General features: G+C 48.0%; 1 protein-coding gene across 1 annotated transcript in view; it reads right to left on the bottom strand.

Annotated features, from left to right (window-relative positions):
- The window catches only part of ECHDC2 (enoyl-CoA hydratase domain containing 2), a 51,359-nt gene that overhangs the window by 9,788 nt on the left and 20,967 nt on the right, over positions 1-20,604 (bottom strand). Inside the window, 2 exon segments of the mRNA XM_083157923.1 lie at positions 5,114-5,161; positions 19,962-20,012. Of these exon segments, the coding sequence (XP_083014049.1) occupies positions 5,114-5,161; positions 19,962-20,012 (99 nt within the window).

Genomic DNA, 20,604 nt, shown 5'->3' with positions numbered 1-20,604 from the left:
AGAAATAGGGGACAAACACTGGAAGCACAATTTCCTGGTTTAAATGAAAAGTGGATAACACTTCAGGCAAAAATTTTGGAACTGTTCTCAACACAGCCCTATAATCACGAAACACCAGAAAAGGAGACTTGCAAGACAAGGCCCCTAATTCAGATACACGTCTTGCTGACACGATAGCCAACAAAAACGTCAGTTTCCAAGTCAGAAACTTAAGGTCAGCTGACCTTAATGGTTCAAAAGGTGGTTTCTGCAGAACAGATAACACCAGAGATAAATCCCAAGGTGCAACTGGTTGTCTATATGGAGGCTTAAGAGGAATAACCCCCTGGAGGAAAGTCTGCACCTCTGGCAACAAGGCCACTTTCCTTTGAAAGGAAATAGACAAGGCCGACAACTGCTCCCTCAAGGATTGAAGGATTAAGCCCGTGGAAAATCCATCCTGGAGAAACTCCAGAAGTCTCGAAACTTTAAATTTAGATGTGTGAACTTTTTGTTTCTCACACCATCTAATGTAAGCCTTCCAAACTCTATAATAATTAGCTGCTAAAACTGGTTTCCTTGCACTAATCATGGTTGGGATCACTGCGTCTGAGAAACCCTTCTTTTCTTAAGATGGAGGTTTCAAGAGCCAAGCTATCAAACTGAGCCGAGCTACAGTAGGTCCTGATGAAGAAAGGGACCTTGCTTGAGAAGGTCTGGTCAAAGTGTAATGTTGAAGCTCCATGGCACTGTCATAGCATCCACTGCCCATGCCAACGGATCCCTGGTTCTCGCACAGAACCTGGATACCATCAAGTCCACCTCCGGGAGTCCCTAACGAGCCACAATTTCCTGGAACACATCCGGATGTAATGCCCATTCTCCTTCCAGGAGATCCGCTCTGATGAGAAAATGTGCTTCCACATTCCGAATCCCCGGAATAATTACAGCTGATAAAGCCGAATATTGTCCTCTACCCACTCGGAAATCCGAGACACTCCTGCATCGCCATCCTGCTGCGAGTGTCTCTTTGGTGGTTCAGATATGCCACACCCGTGGCATTGTCTGACTGGATTCGAATGGGAGACCCCTTCAGAAACTCTTCCACCTACATAAGCGTCTTCCAGACTGCACACAGCTCCAGTACATTGATTGGCAAGGATGACTCCACACTGGACCATAGACCCTGTAACCTCAGGTCCAGTTTCTGCTCCAAAGCACGAGACTGGCGTCGGTGGTGGCCACCAACCAGTCCCATGAATGAAGTGAGATCCCCAATTGGAGGGATTCCACAAGCATCCACCACAGTAAGAAATTCAGAGTTTGAGTCAATATAACCCTTCCTTGTTTCATGGACTTCGGATTCCCAATCCAACTTGCAAGAATGTTCCATTGGAAAGGTCTCGAATGAAACCTTGCGTATTGAAGGGTCTCAAAGGTCGCCACCATCTTGACCAGTAGTTTTAAACAATGCCATACTGAAGGACCGGGCGACTGCAGAATGGTCAATACTAACAAATGTCTCTGGCCTTTGAGAGGTGTGTATCCTGAATGACTCCCAAAAACTGTAGCCTCTGAGTGGGACACAGCTGGGACTTTGCCAGATTTAATATCCACCCATGGCTCTGCAGGAAATGATTTTCAGCTTCTCAGCTGACTCCGCCTTGAACAAAAGATTGTCCAAATATGGGAGGATTACAATTCCCTGAGTCTGAGAGCTGCTGCCATGATTGCCATTATCTTTGTGAACACCCTTGGAGCTGTCACCAGCTCGAAGGGAAGGGCCTGAAATGGCAGATGTAAGTCGCCTATTGCGAAACGCAGCAAAGACTTATGTTCTTCGCATATAGGAATGTGCAAATAGGCGTATTGAATGTCCACAGACACTCCAGAGATTCCATCCTGAAGTGGTCCACCCACAAGTGAAGGTTCAGGGTAGGCCTGAAGGTCTGGTTTGGGTACCAAGAAAAGAATGAAGTAAAATCCCTTCTTCCTTTCCTCCCGTGGTACCGGAATCACCGCACCCTTCTCTAGGAGAACTTCCCTGCCCCCAAAAGGGCCTTTTTAAAGCGTCCCTCCCTTGGTAAAGGTGTAGGAAGAAACCTCTTTGGAGGAACTCCCTTTAAGCTGATCTTGTATCCCTGAGAAACCACATTGAGGGCCCAAGGATCCTGGGTGGAGAGTCCAAGCGTCCCGAAACAGCAGGAGGCGACGCCCCACTCTGTTCCCAGAACGGGGAGCCTCTGACCCGTCATGAGGAGGGCTTCTTCTCACCCTTAGAAACCTGCTTTTTTGTGAAGGCACCAGAACGGGACTTGGGAGCCTTACCCTTCCCAGGGGAAAATTGTCCTCAACCAGACTGCCCTCTGTTGGAAGTACCCCCTCTAAAGGAGGGACAAAAGGATGAGCGAAAAGCAGCAAACCTAGAAGTTCCCTGTTTGGCTGCTGATGTGGGAAGAAAAGTACTCTTCTCCCCCGTGGCCTGTTTGATGAGGGATTCTAATTCTGAGCCAAAAAGCAATTCCCCTTTCAAAGCCAAAGCTTCAATTTATTTATTTTTTATAAACAGTTTCATATATAGCGCACACATATTACGCAGCACTTTACAGAGCATAGTTATGAGCACAAATGCATACCGAATTACCAAACTACAATATTCAGCAAATTCATTGGGTGGTATTCAATGAGGCTGATTCGCCAGGTTTTTATGGCGAATTTTTGACTAAAATGGTGAATCACCCTATTCAATGACCAGATGGCGAATACATTTCAAGGTTTTTTTCGCCATGATTCACCGAGTAGCAATTGCTATCTTTTTATGGTGAAGTGGAAGGTGAACTTTTAAAATAAAGTGTTTTGTTTTTTACAATTGGTGTCAAAAAAATCATGAATTTTATTCTGAGGAGGGGCATACTATTTTTATTCATGTGCTGCCTGGCTCCCGGGGAGCCCACCTCCCCCCCACAAACGTTCTGGGGCAGGCAGGGAGACTTCCATCTCCCTGCCTGCCGCCGTCCTCGGGCTCCCGGCGGCATCGCCGCAGGAGTTAAAACTTGCCAGTCAGGGGCAGCGAGCCCCTGACTCGTTGAATACTGGAACCGGCGAGGCTCCGGAACGCAGCGAGCAGTGGCGAATGTGCAGCGAATCCTAAACAGGATTCGCTGCACGTCGCCAGTATTCACATTGAATACTGCCCATTGTGTAAGTGATTGCATGTAATATAATCTTTCGCCAGTGGGTGTCACTAGTGTTTTGGTTTCCTACATTGCAATAGAGCTTATTTGGTGAAGGCTCTTTCTGTGTCACCCTGGGTTGAATAATTATAAAAGAGTATTAAAAGTATAAAATATAAAAGTATATTAGAGTCTCATTTTTAAAATGGAGGAGACCATTCAGTGACAGTGATTCAGCGGCTCCCTGCAGGCACCAACAAACAACTAACCTAGCATGGAGGCGGGGTTATAGGGGTTGGTATTGTTGCCCGATCCACCTATAACCCAGGGTGTGTATATATATATATATATATATATAACATAGTCACAGTAAGGCTGGCACTCACTGCTACTGGGTGCCAGCTCACGTGTACACGCTGCAAGTGATTCTATTCCAGGTCTACCAATAAAATCACTTTGTTATAAGCCCTGGAGTGAGGCTTAGTTTGCAGCGTGTACACGTGAGCTGGCACCCAGGCAGGAAAGGAGACCCGTTTAGAGTAGCAGTGAGTGCCGGACTAACTGTGACCTGTCCGGCTCTGTTATACGATGTACAGCGCAGAGTCGGATCCAGGGTCCCCCAGAAATGAGAGAACCCTGAATAGAAATAAGGTACCCCTTCACCCTATCCCTGGTGTCTCTATAGCTATACTATATTGCCAGCGACCAGCAACTTAGATCCACCCAGTCCAGACCATTCTGTCACCTACAGGAATACGATTATAAACTGAATTTAGCTTATTCTGACATTTTATTCTCAATAGGGATTGGTATTTGAGGCTCACCACTGTCTAGTAGGATTCCATACGTGTATATGTATATACTGTGATTTATTGGATTATTTCCTCCGTTGAATCCCCAGACAGACCTACCCTGTAATAATATTTCACTACTTTCTCACGTACTTTACTTATAAGTGTTATCTGTTTGTCTTCTCTTGACCCGTTAATAGGGCCATGTTTTAACTAATAAAGTTTGTATTAACAGTAATTCATTAGAAGGCTGTGCCCCACCCGGGAGTCTTTTTCTGATATCCTCTCTTGGATATCTAAACTTTTTGACTGCTATTACCCTACTCCCTGGGAGCACCTCCACAAGTTTATTATATAAATTATACTTTATCACATTGATTGGAGAATGCCTTCTTACGCCTTGTCATTATAGCCCAGTGCCCTCGGCCTCTCCCCTCCCCCCCTTCCCATCTCTTTTGTCGGTATAAGGAATACCTTCATTGTTATAACCCTTGATATTCAACTTTGTACTTCGCGTTGCCCCTGATGAAGTCGGGTTGACGAAACGCGACTACTTTTATGAACGAAGTCTACGTCCCATTGAACTCTATCTGAGAAAGGAGTGATTGTAACATCATGCTTATTTCTTATTGTTGCTGGTTGGTACTATTAGAGCGCACTCTGAACACCCCCCCCCCCCCCCTCTCTATACACACATGCATTAGATACAATAGGAACGGTACCAAGATAAAAATGTGATGTTATATGAGGGTCTGACAACCCTGCACCAGCTGCAGATAGTAGCACACCTACCACCTTTCTGTTACCTCTGACACATTCATTTGGCCTCTTCTCTCCGTACGGACCCCGCTCACGGAGCTATTGTAGGGAAGGTGTAGGTTGCGTGACCCCTAGTACCGCCTCGCACATTGCTCCCCCAGGGTCAGGTGCATTCCCCTTCCCATTGGTTCTCATCACACATTGCTTTTATGGTTTCAATTTATTATATATGTTTTTATACAATTTTAAAAAAAAATTTGCTCTGATTGTATTATACAAGCTCATCCTAACATACGAAGCTGTTCAAACAGCGCAGTAACACATCATTTTCTACAGAGAGAACATACAAACTCCCCACCAAGGCCATCAGTACTTTCAATGGCGCTTCCCATAAGCGATTGTTATTCTCACCTGCCCGTAGCATATTCCCTCAATGGCCATCCCGGATGCTATATCCACCTGTGAAGGAGAAGACTGGCACCATTATTCCGTCTCAATAACCACTGAGGTGCACGTCAGGGACGGGTCATTCCTGGCAAGGAGAATACTACAGGACAACATAACCTGGCAGACAGGACTGAGCTGTGGCAATACGTCTGACCCTGGCCGTCACAGCCCCCCTAGACCTGCTATTATTACGTAGCAGGATCCGGCCTGGGAGCTTATTCCCAAATCCGCTATCCTACAAAGAGGAATTCTACTTCTGTGTCCACAGCACCTTATTCAGGACAAAAAGCCCTTTGTACCCTATGGGGACAGCGTCCCACCCAATCAGTGACATATAGCACCTTACTATGTCCCCCCCGATCAGTGACATATAGCACCTTACTATGTCCCCCCCGATCAGTGACATATAGCACATTACTATGTCCCCCCCCGATCAGTGACATATAGCACATTACTATGTCCCCCCCAAACAGTGACATACAGCACATTACTATGTCCCCCCCAATCAGTGACATAGCACATTACTAAATCCAGGGGCAAACGCAGGATTTTCAGAAGGGGGTTTCCAGAGGGGCGGAGCAAAGCACGGAGATGGACACTTAGGTGACCCAGTATATGCCGGGTCAGTTAAAGTATTATAGATAGACCGAATATATATATATATATATATATATATATCACACAAACATACATACATACATACATACATACACACACACACACACACACACACATGCATGCATGCAGGGGGGTCAACAGCAGTGTAGACCCCTGGGCTTCGCAATGTAGTGTGGCCCCTACCGATCCATGTAGGGCCTGGATCAGTAATTTCCACTAATTACCCCTTTACTGCACAGATGGTGGGAGAAGGGGACATTGGGCTGAATGAAGGGGCCCTGATACATAACTTCCAGGGTGGTAGAGGATGTTTAATACGCAGAGGAGGGGTGTATAGTTGAGTGGGCTTATTATTCATAATTTTCTGGTGGGAGGACAACTTGCTTGACTGTAGATATCTCCAGTTCCCGGAAATAGATTTTAGATTTTTTTTTTAAATAAAGTATTTTTATTAAACAGAATAGAATTACAGAACAGAGTTTCTCTTCACATTGTATAGACAAGCAAATATCGGAGCATTATCAGTTTGCACAAGTATGAATTGTAAGTCATGATAACATTTAATGCTGTTGTATTACATATTCATAAATTATAAAGAGTCTTTAATAGAAAGTATATGATGTCTCCGTTCCGTGCAAACTTAATGATAATACTGTCAATTATTGGTTTAAACGAGTAAAGAGAAAGTAAAAGAGAGAAAGCAATTCTCATGCAGCGAACATGTAAGGCGAGGCTTCATCCAACAAAGGGCGATGTAATATAAAGTAGCTATTGCTGAACAGTGCACTACGGCTGTTTGTACCCACACTGGTTCCATTACCTAATTCCCCAGCGTTAGGAATGTGAGGAATGCGGGGATTCCAGCCACCGATTCCATATCTTTTCAAATTTAGGCAAAGCGCCATGTGACATGTAGACATATTTTTCGTGTTGCACAACAGTGTTTACCAGAGCCCTCCACTCCAACAGTGCGGGCCCTGAACTAGCCATCCAGGACCTAGCTATGATTACTTTGGCTAGGGAGCATAGGTTAATTACAAATTGGCCTTCCGAATTATTCAGTGGGGTGTTTTCCCTGCTTTCCAATACACACATCTTAGGCATCAGAGCCTGCTCGGGGATCCCAGTGGATACTATCGTTGATTTAACTGCGACCCAGAAAGAGTTCACCAGGGGGTAAACCCAAAGGAGGTGCCAAAAGGTCGCCAATGGGAGATGAGGCTCGACTGCCAAATTTATGTAGTCTACACGGGGTCAGGTATGTTCTATGCAAAATGAATAGTTGGATTTTTTGGAATCTCGCAGAGACTGTGGCATGCCGTGGAAGCGCCAGAGCCTCCTCCCACTCCTCCTCCTCAAAACCACCCACATCAGCCTCCAACCGGGTTTTTAGAGTGGATAACGGATCCTTGTGCATAAAAGATAGCAGAAATGAGTAGGCTAGAGAAATGGTTTTAATTTGTCCTAGACTCGTTAGAAATATTTTTGCTGGAGAGGACAAAACAGGGGGGCTGTTGTTAAACTGAGTATTGAGAGCATGCCGCAACTGTAAATACCTGAAAAAATATAACTGAGATAGCCCATACTCCCCCTTCAGCTGTTGGAATGATTTTAAGGCATTCGCCTTGTATAGCTGTCCAATCGTCACCACCCCTCAAGTCGACCAAAGCCTCCTGCCCGGTAAACAGGCAAGCTCGGATAGTCTGATAGAATGCCAGAGGGGAGCCTCAGGGTCAATGGCCGTGTATCCCATTAAGGATTGAGCCTCCTGCTAAATCTTAACAGCCTGAACAACCAGAGGAGGGGCACCCCTGAGCACTATGTAGCTGTAGAGGTGAGGTTGTGGGGCATACCTGGTGTAAGAACGCGACTGGAAGCGATATCTGGTCAGTATCCTGCAACCAGAGTCGGAGATGTGAGAATTGACTAGCATAATAGTACAGCCTGAACCGCGGCAGGGCTAGACCCCCATCGGTCCTTGGTCTAGTGAGGGTGCTGATACTGATCCCAGGACGCTTGTTTGTCCATATCAAGGAGGATAATAAACTACTCAGATGTCTAAAAAAGGAGGCCGGGACGTACACCGGGGACTGGTGTAGGACATATAACACCTTGGGTTGTAGGATCATTTTAATTAAATTGACCCTGCCAATAACATTTAAAGGCAATTTAGTCCATACGAACGATTTGTCTTTGATAAGGGATAAAAGTGGAAGTACTTTCTGGGGGATGAAATCCCGACTATCATTAGTGATAATAATCCCCAAATATTTGAATTTAGAAACCCATCTAAGCGGGAGAGGGACGTCGGCAACAAGAGGTGGGGGACCACGTAAGGGCATGATAGAGGATTTGGACCAATTCACGGTGAGACCAGAGAATCTACCAAATTCCTCCATCATCTGTAAGGCGATTGGCATGAATAGCTTTTAGAAGAAGTAATAGGTCGTCAGCATATAATGCCACAGTATCAGTCCTCTGTCCCAGCTGGAGGCCAACTATATCATTGTGATCCCTAAGAATACACGCAAGCGGCTCGATGGCTATAGCAAAGAGACCAGCTGAGAGTGGACACCCCTGTCTAGTACCCCTTCCTAAATCAAAAGGGAGTGAGATATGACTATTAACAGAAATTTCCCATTACCTGCCACAAATAAGGCCACTCAACAGAATCAAAGGCCTTATTGGCATCAAATGAGACGATGGCATAGCACGTCTAGTCGACATGTGTAGCCTGGATATGTGTAAACAGCCGCCTTAAATTCGTACTGGTAGACATACCCGGCATGAAACCAGTTTGGTCCGGGTGAATGATGGATAGTATCACATTATTAAGCCAAATAGCCAGGATCTTCGCATCAGTAGTAATTAGGGAAATAGGTCTGTATGAGTCAGGGTAGTCAGGGTCCTTGCCAGGCTTGGGTATGACCACTATAATGGCTTCTGACAGAGTCCGGCATGACATTGAGATCGAATAGGCCATTAAATAAACTCAATAGCTTCGGAGCAAACATGTCCATGTGGGACCTGTACAGCTCCACCGGGACGCCATCTACTCCCCGGGCCTTCCCCCCCAGGAAAGGACCGGATCGCTGTCTCAACCTCAACCGCGAAAGGGGCCTCAGAGGTCTTAGCCTCTTCGGACAATACAGGTAAGTTAATGCGGTCTAGGTAACTGGAGGTGTCTTCCTGTGAGCAGCTCAACCTTGACCGATATAAATCCTGGTAAAAGTTAAGAAAGAAACACATCAACTATTTCCCCAGTAGATGTCCTAAGCACCCCGTCAGAACCATATATCTGGGCTACAGAATTAGTTGGGCGGTCTGAGTGCACAAAATGGGCCAGGAGATTGCCTGTCTTGTCCGCGTTCATGTATAGGCGGACAAGGGCCTTGAGAAAGACAGTTCACCTGTCGAAACGCGTTGATGGAGAGGAGCTGTGCAGTGAACCCACCTGTAACCCTGGAAGCACCTGACTGGCAGTAGATGGCCATACTCTGCCAACTCAGGTACGATTCCCTTTTGTTCTTCTAACACCTTTGGGTACAGGTTGCACCCTGCACACCTTTTATGTTTTATCTGAACTAAAACCTTTGAAATAAGAGAACGTTTTGTTTCTTTTTTGGATGTTTGGGGACGGTTGGAGGAACTCTGTTATAACCGCCTAGCAACACCTGTGGGATTTAAAAAGATACCTTTATACGATTATAAAAGTGATCGTACATGTGAGTACGGTACGAATTCACCTTTTTCTCACTCCGTTACTTATAAAGATGTTTATATGAAATTCAAAGATACCTTGATGTGCTTGTACACCCATTACTCTGTGTGAGTGCGGGTATGATATCCCTTTGAGAAAATCTTTTTTATTTGGGCTAACCATTTCTATATAGATCCCACATACATACATTTCTAATTCATGTATGTTTATGTTTCTATTTTTTATGAGCCACTATTGAAGCAAACAAGAAACCAGCGCCCTTCATACATTGGTTCTCTCTCTCTGCAACTCTGTCGATAAGAGGTTTCTGGTGAACCTCTTTCTTCCAGTGTACGGCTGCAGGATTCCGGCTTTGCGCCTTGGGACGATTTAATCTCTTCTCTCAGATGTGTAATCTCCAGTTGCCGACACTCGCCCTCCAGCTCCACACCCCTAGCTCTATGTGCCCGTTTAAGGGAAGTAATCTTAGATATGAGAGTGCCCCTCAGATATGCCTTAAATGCATACCAAACCACTGGGGTAGAGCCCGTGCCCATATTGTCGCTAAAGTATCCCTTCCAGCGATTCTGGAGGTCTGGGGATTCCCCAAACTGGAGCAACCATGACGGGTGTAGTTTCCAAAAGGACTGTCCCCTCTGGCATTCCATCCCAACCGTTCGCAACAAAGGAGAATGATCCGAGACACCTCTCGCCTTGTAAGAGATAGCCTGGAGTCTAGGCAATAATGAGGGAGAGACCAGAGCTAGGTCTATTCGTGAGAAGGAGTGGAGAGTCCTGGAAAAACAGGAGTACTGAGTGACAGTTGGGTTTTTCAGTCACCAGGCATCTCGCAAACCAATCAGTTCCACATACTTGGCAAAACTCGAGGGGCGGTCACTTGGAGGGACGGAGCCCGGAGGCCACCATTTGTCCAGACCGTGGTTTATTAGTTTATTAAAATCCCAGAGGCATATAACTGGTGTGTCAGGTGACTGGGCCACATACGCAGCCGCGTGCCTCAAGACATCATAATTAAAGGGGGGAGGTACATAGACTGCCAGGATAAAGAAGGGCTGTGAGTACAACTTACAGTTTAGAAAAACATATCTACCTAAAGGGTCTGTTTTGATATCAAGTAATACAAACTGTACTGACTTATTTATAAGTATCGAGACACCCCTAGAATGGGTGGTGTGGGAGGCGTGATAGGTCCATCCCACCCAGGGCCTACGCAAAGATAGCAATCCATTTCCCTCAAGGTGAGTCTCCACCAGGCAGGTAATGCCTGAACCATATTGCCTGACCAGGGAGCGCTTAACCCTATCATTTATCCCACGGACATTCCAGGTTAAAATATTAAGTTTAGTCATATCAGAATACAAAGAAATTTTGTGACACATTGAAGGCAGTCATAGTGTAGAGAACCACCCCGGTTCAGAAGGTTCACCACACCCGTCAATCCAGCAACCACCAGTCCCACCTCGCCTAGATGTAATAATCTAATACATGTTGCATGATAAGTAGACGAGAGAAAGAAGAGAAAAAGAAATGCACAACAATCCCCCCCCCCCCCCAAAAAAAAAAAAAAAACATACCCCCTCCCGGTATACCTCCCCAAACTGTGGCATACTTATATCCCCTAAACTAAGAACTACCAAAACCAGAGAGATCAGGGAATACCCAGTTAACCTCAGAAGGCTATCAAGTAATAACCACCAATGCAAGCATCGGGGCTCCCCGACCGTAAGATAGAACAGTAAACGTCCTAAGTGACACTTATTCAAGGAGGTATAGTAGAAAAGAAAATGTTTCCCCCATAGAACACAACAGAGGCATATCAGTCATATCACATATGTGGTTATAATCACGTGAGCTGAGCATCGCCGGTCACAGGCCGACAGCCAGATGGATTCCTAAGAATGACTGGGGATTCTGCAACATAGCCAAGGGGCGGAAGCAGTCCACAGCCACCTCTGGACCATTGTGGAAGTCAGGCCGGAGCCAGCTGTCTGTTACCAGATGCATATCGATCAAGCCAGGCCGCCGCCTCACGAGGGTTGCTGAAGAATTTTGTCTCCCCATCCGCCCCGACCCGCAGCTGAGCTGGGAAGAGCATGGAGTAGGAAAGGTTCAAATCACGCAGTCTGCGCTTCACAGGTATAAATAGGGCTCTCTCCTTCTGTACATCCATGGCGAAGTCAGGAAAAGTAGAGATGGTTACACCATTTCTGACCATGGGGCCTTTAGTGCGGTTCAGCCATAGGACCGCGTCACGGTCTTTGTAGTGCAGGAATTTGGATATAAATGTCCTAGGAGGGGCCCCTGGAGGGAGTGGGCGAGTAGGAATCCTGTGGGCTCTTTCAACAGCAAACTGAGGGGTGAAGGACTCCTTTCCATATAACTCGATGAGCCAGGCCTCCAGAAAGGATTCAGGCGCTGAACCCTCCTCCCTCTCCGGGAGGTCAACAAAGCGGACATTGTTTCTTCTCAAACGGCCCTCCATGTCCATAAGTTTATTCTGTATGCCTGTAACCTGCTGTGTCAGGGTAGAAACAGTGGTTTTCAGGGGGTTCAACTGCATCCACCACTGTAGAGACCCGCATCTCCACTTCTCCCACTCGCTCCCTGATGCGCTGCACATCTTGTCTAAGCAGCGACAGGTCGCACTGCACCCTCTCCATTTTATTCGATAACCTTTTCTCACTGCCAGCAATGGCGTCCAAAACTTGTTGAAAGGACGGGGGTGCAGGTGTGGTATCATCAGAGGGGGTGTTAGGGCTAACAGAGTCGTCAGAAGCAGGAGGAGCGTCCACATTTGATGCTGACGAGCTCTGTGTTTATTGACCCCTGGCATATTTGGCCAATTTAGCTGTGTGGGTTTTATGGTGCTGTTTGACCATGATTAAGGATTGCAGACCCACTCCACCACCCACTCACAACTGGGAGCAGTCCAAGTGTTAGATATAGGAAAAAGGCTGTGTGACAGATAGCTGCTGTGGAGCAGGCTGGACAACTGAGAGCAAGGCCTGCAGTCCAGAGGGCAGAGGGAATGTGTGGGTGGGCAGTAAGGGCGCTGCCACAGCAGTGTAGGGAGGCCAGGCAGAAATAAAGTTCCCCCAGAGAAAAGGGTTCTTCCGGTGCACAGCAGGCACCTGTGTGCTAACCAATATGGCCACCGGTGCACTGGACAGTCTCAGGCCGCAGATCACAGCCCTCAGATGGCCTCCCAGGGGATGGAGGCACCGTCGTGGAGTATGGGGGCAGCGTCGGGTGAGTCCCGACAGCAGTACAGCGCTCACCTCCTCCTCTCCAGCCCAGCAGTAGGCGTCGCGCCCGGCACGGAGTCCGCGGGACGGCGCTGCGAACAGGCCGCAGTCTCCTTCACGGTCCGCCCGCCGGAGATCAGCCGGCAGCAGACAGAGCGGTCGGGACGGCAGCAGACGTGGCGCAGCACCCTCAGAGGTAGCAGGGCGCGGGAAGATTCGTGTCACCCGGGCACAGGATGATAGTACAGGATGGGTGATCGGGGAGCTCCGGCACCACGCGTCCTATCTGCCTGCCGTCGTAGCCACGCCCCCGATTTCTTCGATTTTAATGGAATTAAAAACTAGAGAATCCCACCTACCAAATGGTACTGGGGACTAGGGGATCAGAGTTCAGGAGGCAGAGCAATCTGCCAATGAGTATATAAAACTACATACCAGGTGTGTGGAGCTGGAGCAGTAACCAGCTGCTGGAAGGCTGATACAGTATCTCTGGTTCTGGGAACAGTAGAGACAAGCTACTAGTGTCCATCAAAGGGGGAGAGTCCCAGCTTATGGAATATACTCTCAGAAAAACTTGAAACTTGAAGTACAAATGAACTTGAAATATCTGACTGGGGAGAGCAATTAACAGGCTTGGATGGGGACCACTGCTTTGAAGTCAGATATCTCTGGTTCCCAAGGAACGATTTTTAAAATGTACCCATGGAAAGAGGGGACCCTCAGCTTTCAGCCTAGGGCCTTAGACTCCTGGGGGGGGGGGGGGGGTTTCTGGGTACTCAGAAACCCCCCCCACCCATCCGTGCGCTACTGAAATCCCCCCAAATCAGTGACATATAGCACCTTACTATGTCCCCCCCGATCAGTGACATATAGCACCTTACTATGTCCCCCCCCTGATCAGTGACATATAGCACATTCTATGTCCCCTCCGATCAGTGACATATAGCACATTCTATGTCCCCTCCGATCAGTGACATACAGCACATTACTATGTCCCCCCCCTGATCAGTGACATACAGCACATTACTATGTCCCCCCCCTGATCAGTGACATACAGCACATTACTATGTCCCCTCCGATCAGTGACATATAGCACATTACTTATGTCCCCCCCGATCAGTGACATATAGCACATTACTATGTCCCCCCCCGATCAGTGACATATAGCACATTACTATGTCCCCCCCCTGATCAGTGACATACAGCACATTACTATGTCCCCCCCCGATCAGTGACATATAGCACATTACTATGTCCCCCCTGATCAGTGACATATATAGCACATTACTATGTCCCCCCCCGATCAGTGACAAATAGCACATTACTATGTCCCCCCGATCAGTGACATATAGCACATTACTATGTCCCCCCCCGATCAGTGACATATAGCACATTACTATGTCCCCCCCGATCAGTGACACATAGCACATTACTATGTCCCCCCCCGATCAGTGACATATAGCACATTACTATGTCCCCCCCCGATCAGTGACATATAGCACATTACTATGTCCCCCCCCGATCAGTGACACATAGCACATTACTATGTCCCCCCCGATCAGTGACATATAGCACATTCTATGTCCCCTCCGATCAGTGACATACAGCACATTACTATGTCCCCCCCCGATCAGTGACATACAGCACATTCTATGTCCCCCCCCTGATCAGTGACATATAGCACATTACTATGTCCCCCCCCTGATCAGTGACATATAGCACATTCTATGTCCCCCCCCTGATCAGTGACATATAGCACATTACTATGTCCCCCCCCTGATCAGTGACATACAGCACATTACTATGTCCCCCCCAGATCAGTGACATACAGCACCTTACTATGTCCCCCCCCTGATCAGTGACATATAGCACATTACTATGTCCCCCCCCGATCAGTGACATATAGCACATTACTATGTCCCCCCCCCCCCCCGATCAGTGACATACAGCACATTACTATGTCCCCCCCTGATCAGTGACATACAGCACATTACTATGTCCCCCCCCGATCAGTGACATATAGCACATTACTATGTCCCCCCCGATCAGTGACATATAGCACCTTACTATGTCCCCCCCAGATCAGTGACATACAGCACCTTACTATGTCCCCCCCAGATCAGTGACATATAGCACCTTACTATGTCCCCCCCGATCAGTGACATATAGCACATTACTATGTCCCCCCCAGATCAGTGACATACAGCACATTACTATGTCCCCCCCCTGATCAGTGACATACAGCACATTACTATGTCCCCCCCCGATCAGTGACATACAGCACATTACTATGTCCCCCCCCTGATCAGTGACATACAGCACATTCTATGTCCCCCCCCTGATCAGTGACATACAGCACATTCTATGTCCCCTCCAATCAGTGACATACAGCACATTACTATGTCCCCCCCCGATCAGTGACATACAGCACATTACTATGTCCCCCCCCGATCAGTGACATACAGCACATTACTATGTCCCCCCCCGATCAGTGACATACAGCACATTACTATGTCCCCCCCCTGATCAGTGACATACAGCACATTACTATGTCCCCCCAATCAGTGACATATAGCACATTACTATGTCCCCCCCCTGATCAGTGACATACAGCACATTACTATGTCCCCCCCCGATCAGTGACATATAGCACATTACTATGTCCCCCCTGATCAGTGACATATATAGCACCTTACTATGTCCCCCCCCGATCAGTGACATATAGCACATTACTATGTCCCCCCCGATCAGTGACATATAGCACATTACTATGTCCCCCCCGATCAGTGACATATAGCACATTCTATGTCCCCTCCGATCAGTGACATACAGCACATTACTATGTCCCCCCCCGATCAGTGACATACAGCACATTCTATGTCCCCCCCCTGATCAGTGACATATAGCACATTACTATGTCCCCCCCCTGATCAGTGACATATAGCACATTCTATGTCCCCCCCCTGATCAGTGACATATAGCACATTACTATGTCCCCCCCCTGATCAGTGACATACAGCACATTACTATGTCCCCCCCAGATCAGTGACATACAGCACCTTACTATGTCCCCCCCAGATCAGTGACATAGACTATGTCCCCCCCCTGATCAGTGACATACAGCACATTACTATGTCCCCCCCCGATCAGTGACATACAGCACATTCTATGTCCCCTCCAATCAGTGACATACAGCACATTACTATGTCCCCCCCCGATCAGTGACATACAGCACATTACTATGTCCCCCCCCGATCAGTGACATACAGCACATTACTATGTCCCCCCCCGATCAGTGACATACAGCACATTACTATGTCCCCCCCCTGATCAGTGACATACAGCACATTACTATGTCCCCCCAATCAGTGACATATAGCACATTACTATGTCCCCCCCCTGATCAGTGACATACAGCACATTACTATGTCCCCCCCCGATCAGTGACATATAGCACATTACTATGTCCCCCCTGATCAGTGACATATATAGCACCTTACTATGTCCCCCCCCGATCAGTGACATATAGCACATTACTATGTCCCCCCCGATCAGTGACACATAGCACATTACTATGTCCCCCCCCGATCAGTGACATATAGCACATTACTATGTCCCCCCCCGATCAGTGACATATAGCACATTACTATGTCCCCCCCGATCAGTGACATATAGCACATTCTATGTCCCCTCCGATCAGTGACATACAGCACATTACTATGTCCCCCCCCGATCAGTGACATACAGCACATTCTATGTCCCCCCCCTGATCAGTGACATATAGCACATTACTATGTCCCCCCCCTGATCAGTGACATATAGCACATTCTATGTCCCCCCCCTGATCAGTGACATATAGCACATTACTATGTCCCCCCCCTGATCAGTGACATACAGCACATTACTATGTCCCCCCCAGATCAGTGACATACAGCACCTTACTATGTCCCCCCCAGATCAGTGACATAGACTATGTCCCCCCCCTGATCAGTGACATACAGCACATTACTATGTCCCCCCCCGATCAGTGACATACAGCACATTACTATGTCCCCCCCCTGATCAGTGACATACAGCACATTCTATGTCCCCCCCCTGATCAGTGACATATAGCACATTCTATGTCCCCTCCAATCAGTGACATACAGCACATTACTATGTCCCCCCCCTGATCAGTGACATACAGCACATTCTATGTCCCCTCCGATCAGTGACATACAGCACATTACTATGTCCCCCCGATCAGTGACATATAGCACATTACTATGTCCCCCCCCGATCAGTGACATATAGCACATTACTATGTCCCCCCCCTGATCAGTGACATACAGCACATTCTATGTCCCCCCCCTGATCAGTGACATATAGCACATTACTATGTCCCCCCCGATCAGTGACATATAGCACATTACTATGTCCCCCCCAGATCAGTGACATATAGCACATTACTATGTCCCCTCCGATCAGTGACATACAGCACATTACTATGTCCCCCCGATCAGTGACATACAGCACATTACTATGTCCCCCCCGATCAGTGACATATAGCACATTACTTATGTCCCCCCCGATCAGTGACATATAGCACATTACTATGTCCCCCCCGATCAGTGACATATAGCACATTACTATGTCCCCCCCCGATCAGTGACATACAGCACATTACTATGTCCCCCCCCGATCAGTGACATACAGCACATTACTATGTCCCCCCCCTGATCAGTGACATACAGCACATTCTATGTCCCCTCCAATCAGTGACATACAGCACATTACTATGTCCCCCCCCGATCAGTGACATACAGCACATTACTATGTCCCCCCCCGATCAGTGACATACAGCACATTACTATGTCCCCCCCCGATCAGTGACATACAGCACATTACTATGTCCCCCCCCTGATCAGTGACATACAGCACATTACTATGTCCCCCCCCGATCAGTGACATACAGCACATTACTATGTCCCCCCCCTGATCAGTGACATATAGCACATTACTATGTCCCCCCCCTGATCAGTGACATATAGCACATTACTATGTCCCCCCCCTGATCAGTGACATATAGCACATTACTCTGTCCCCCCGATCAGTGACATATAGCACATTACTATGTCCCCCCCGATCAGTGACATATAGCACATTACTCTGTCCCCCCGATCAGTGACATATAGCACATTACTATGTCCCCCCCCTGATCAGTGACATACAGCACATTCTATGTCCCCTCCGATCAGTGACATACAGCACATTACTATGTCCCCCCGATCAGTGACATATAGCACATTACTATGTCCCCCCCCGATCAGTGACATATAGCACATTACTATGTCCCCCCCCTGATCAGTGACATACAGCACATTCTATGTCCCCCCCCTGATCAGTGACATATAGCACATTACTATGTCCCCCCCGATCAGTGACATATAGCACATTACTATGTCCCCCCCAGATCAGTGACATATAGCACATTACTATGTCCCCTCCGATCAGTGACATACAGCACATTACTATGTCCCCCCGATCAGTGACATACAGCACATTACTATGTCCCCCCCGATCAGTGACATATAGCACATTACTTATGTCCCCCCCGATCAGTGACATATAGCACATTACTATGTCCCCCCCGATCAGTGACATATAGCACATTACTATGTCCCCCCCCGATCAGTGACATACAGCACATTACTATGTCCCCCCCCGATCAGTGACATACAGCACATTACTATGTCCCCCCCCTGATCAGTGACATACAGCACATTCTATGTCCCCTCCAATCAGTGACATACAGCACATTACTATGTCCCCCCCCGATCAGTGACATACAGCACATTACTATGTCCCCCCCCGATCAGTGACATACAGCACATTACTATGTCCCCCCCCGATCAGTGACATACAGCACATTACTATGTCCCCCCCCTGATCAGTGACATACAGCACATTACTATGTCCCCCCCCTGATCAGTGACATATAGCACATTACTATGTCCCCCCCCTGATCAGTGACATATAGCACATTACTATGTCCCCCCCCTGATCAGTGACATATAGCACATTACTCTGTCCCCCCGATCAGTGACATATAGCACATTACTATGTCCCCCCCGATCAGTGACATATAGCACATTACTCTGTCCCCCCGATCAGTGACATATAGCACATTACTATGTCCCCCCCCTGATCAGTGACATATAGCACATTACTATGTCCCCCCCCGATCAGTGACATACAGCACATTCTATGTCCCCCCCCTGATCAGTGACATATAGCACATTACTATGTCCCCCCCCTGATCAGTGACATACAGCACATTACTATGTCCCCCCCAGATCAGTGACATACAGCACCTTACTATGTCCCCCCCAGATCAGTGACATACAGCACATTACTATGTCCCCCCCCTGATCAGTGACATACAGCACATTACTATGTCCCCCCCGATCAGTGACACATAGCACATTACTCTGTCCCCTCCGATCAGTGACATATAGCACATTACTATGTCCCCCCCTGATCAGTGACACATAGCACATTACTCTGTCCCCTCCGATCAGTGACATATATAGCACCTTACTATGTCCCCCCCGATCAGTGACATATAGCACATTACTCTGTCCCCCCCGATCAGTGACATATATAGCACATTACTATGTCCCCCCCTGATCAGTGACATACAGCACATTACTATGTCCCCCCCCGATCAGTGACATATAGCACATTACTATGTCCCCCCCCTGATCAGTGACATATAGCACATTACTATGTCCCCCCCAGATCAGTGACATATAGCACATTACTATGTCCCCTCCGATCAGTGACATATAGCACATTCTATGTCCCCTCCGATCAGTGACATATAGCACATTACTATGTCCCCCCCTGATCAGTGACGTATAGAACATTACTTTGTCCCCCCCTGATCAGTGACGTATAGAACATTACTATGTCCCCCCCAGATCAGTGACATATATAGCACATTACTATGTCCCCGTCCCCAGATCAGTGAAATATAGCACCTTACTATGTCCCCCCCAGATCAGTGACATACAGCACCTTACTATGTCCCCCCCAGATCAGTGACATACAGCACCTTACTATGTCCCCCCCAGATCAGTGACATACAGCACCTTACTATTTCCCCCCCATGATCAGTGACATATAGCACATTACTATGTCCCCCCCCGATCAGTGACATACAGCACATTACTCTGTCCCCCCTTACCTCCATTCCCTTGGTCACTGCCAGCTTGGCCATTCTCACAGCGATGGGAGCCTGGAGGAGAGAGTGGTCACAGCTTAGACCCAGTGTACGGCTGAACCTGGTTCACCAGTTGTAGTCCTGACCAAGGATAAGGAGCATGGTCTGCGTACAGTCACCTCCTGTCCAATCACAGGCTGCTAATCTACATGGGGCGATCCACACAAAGACCTGGGCGGGAAAGGTTATAGTGTTCCATCTGCGATACATATCTCACCCACCATATAACCCACTAATGCACTCTGACCTGTGGGAGCTTCATGCTCACATGCTTTGGGAGTGGCCCCAGGAGCGCAGGGCCCCCCCAGAGGGAGCACACACCAACCGCAGGGAGAGCAGGCCCCCGCCCCACAGGGAGCGCACACCAACCGCAGGGAGCACAGGGCCCCCCCACAGGGAGCGCACACCAACCGCAGTGAGTGCAGGGCCCCCCCACAGGGAGCGCACACACCACCCACAGGGAGCGCAGGCCCCTCCCCCGTGCACTACCAGCAGCTATCTGCTGCCCGGAGAAGATCAGTTCCTTTGCTAAGCCAATCCCCCCCTGCTGCTGTCACGCTACATGATGACTGTGTGCTGGCTGCCGTGTTGCGTATATGTGTGTGTA

Source organism: Crinia signifera, chromosome 8 (genome assembly GCF_055691185.1).
Source record: "Crinia signifera chromosome 8, ASM5569118v1, whole genome shotgun sequence".
NCBI classification, from domain to species: domain Eukaryota; kingdom Metazoa; phylum Chordata; class Amphibia; order Anura; family Myobatrachidae; genus Crinia; species Crinia signifera.
Note: the sequence above shows the minus strand (reverse complement) of the source record. Positions and strands in the feature narration are given on the sequence as shown.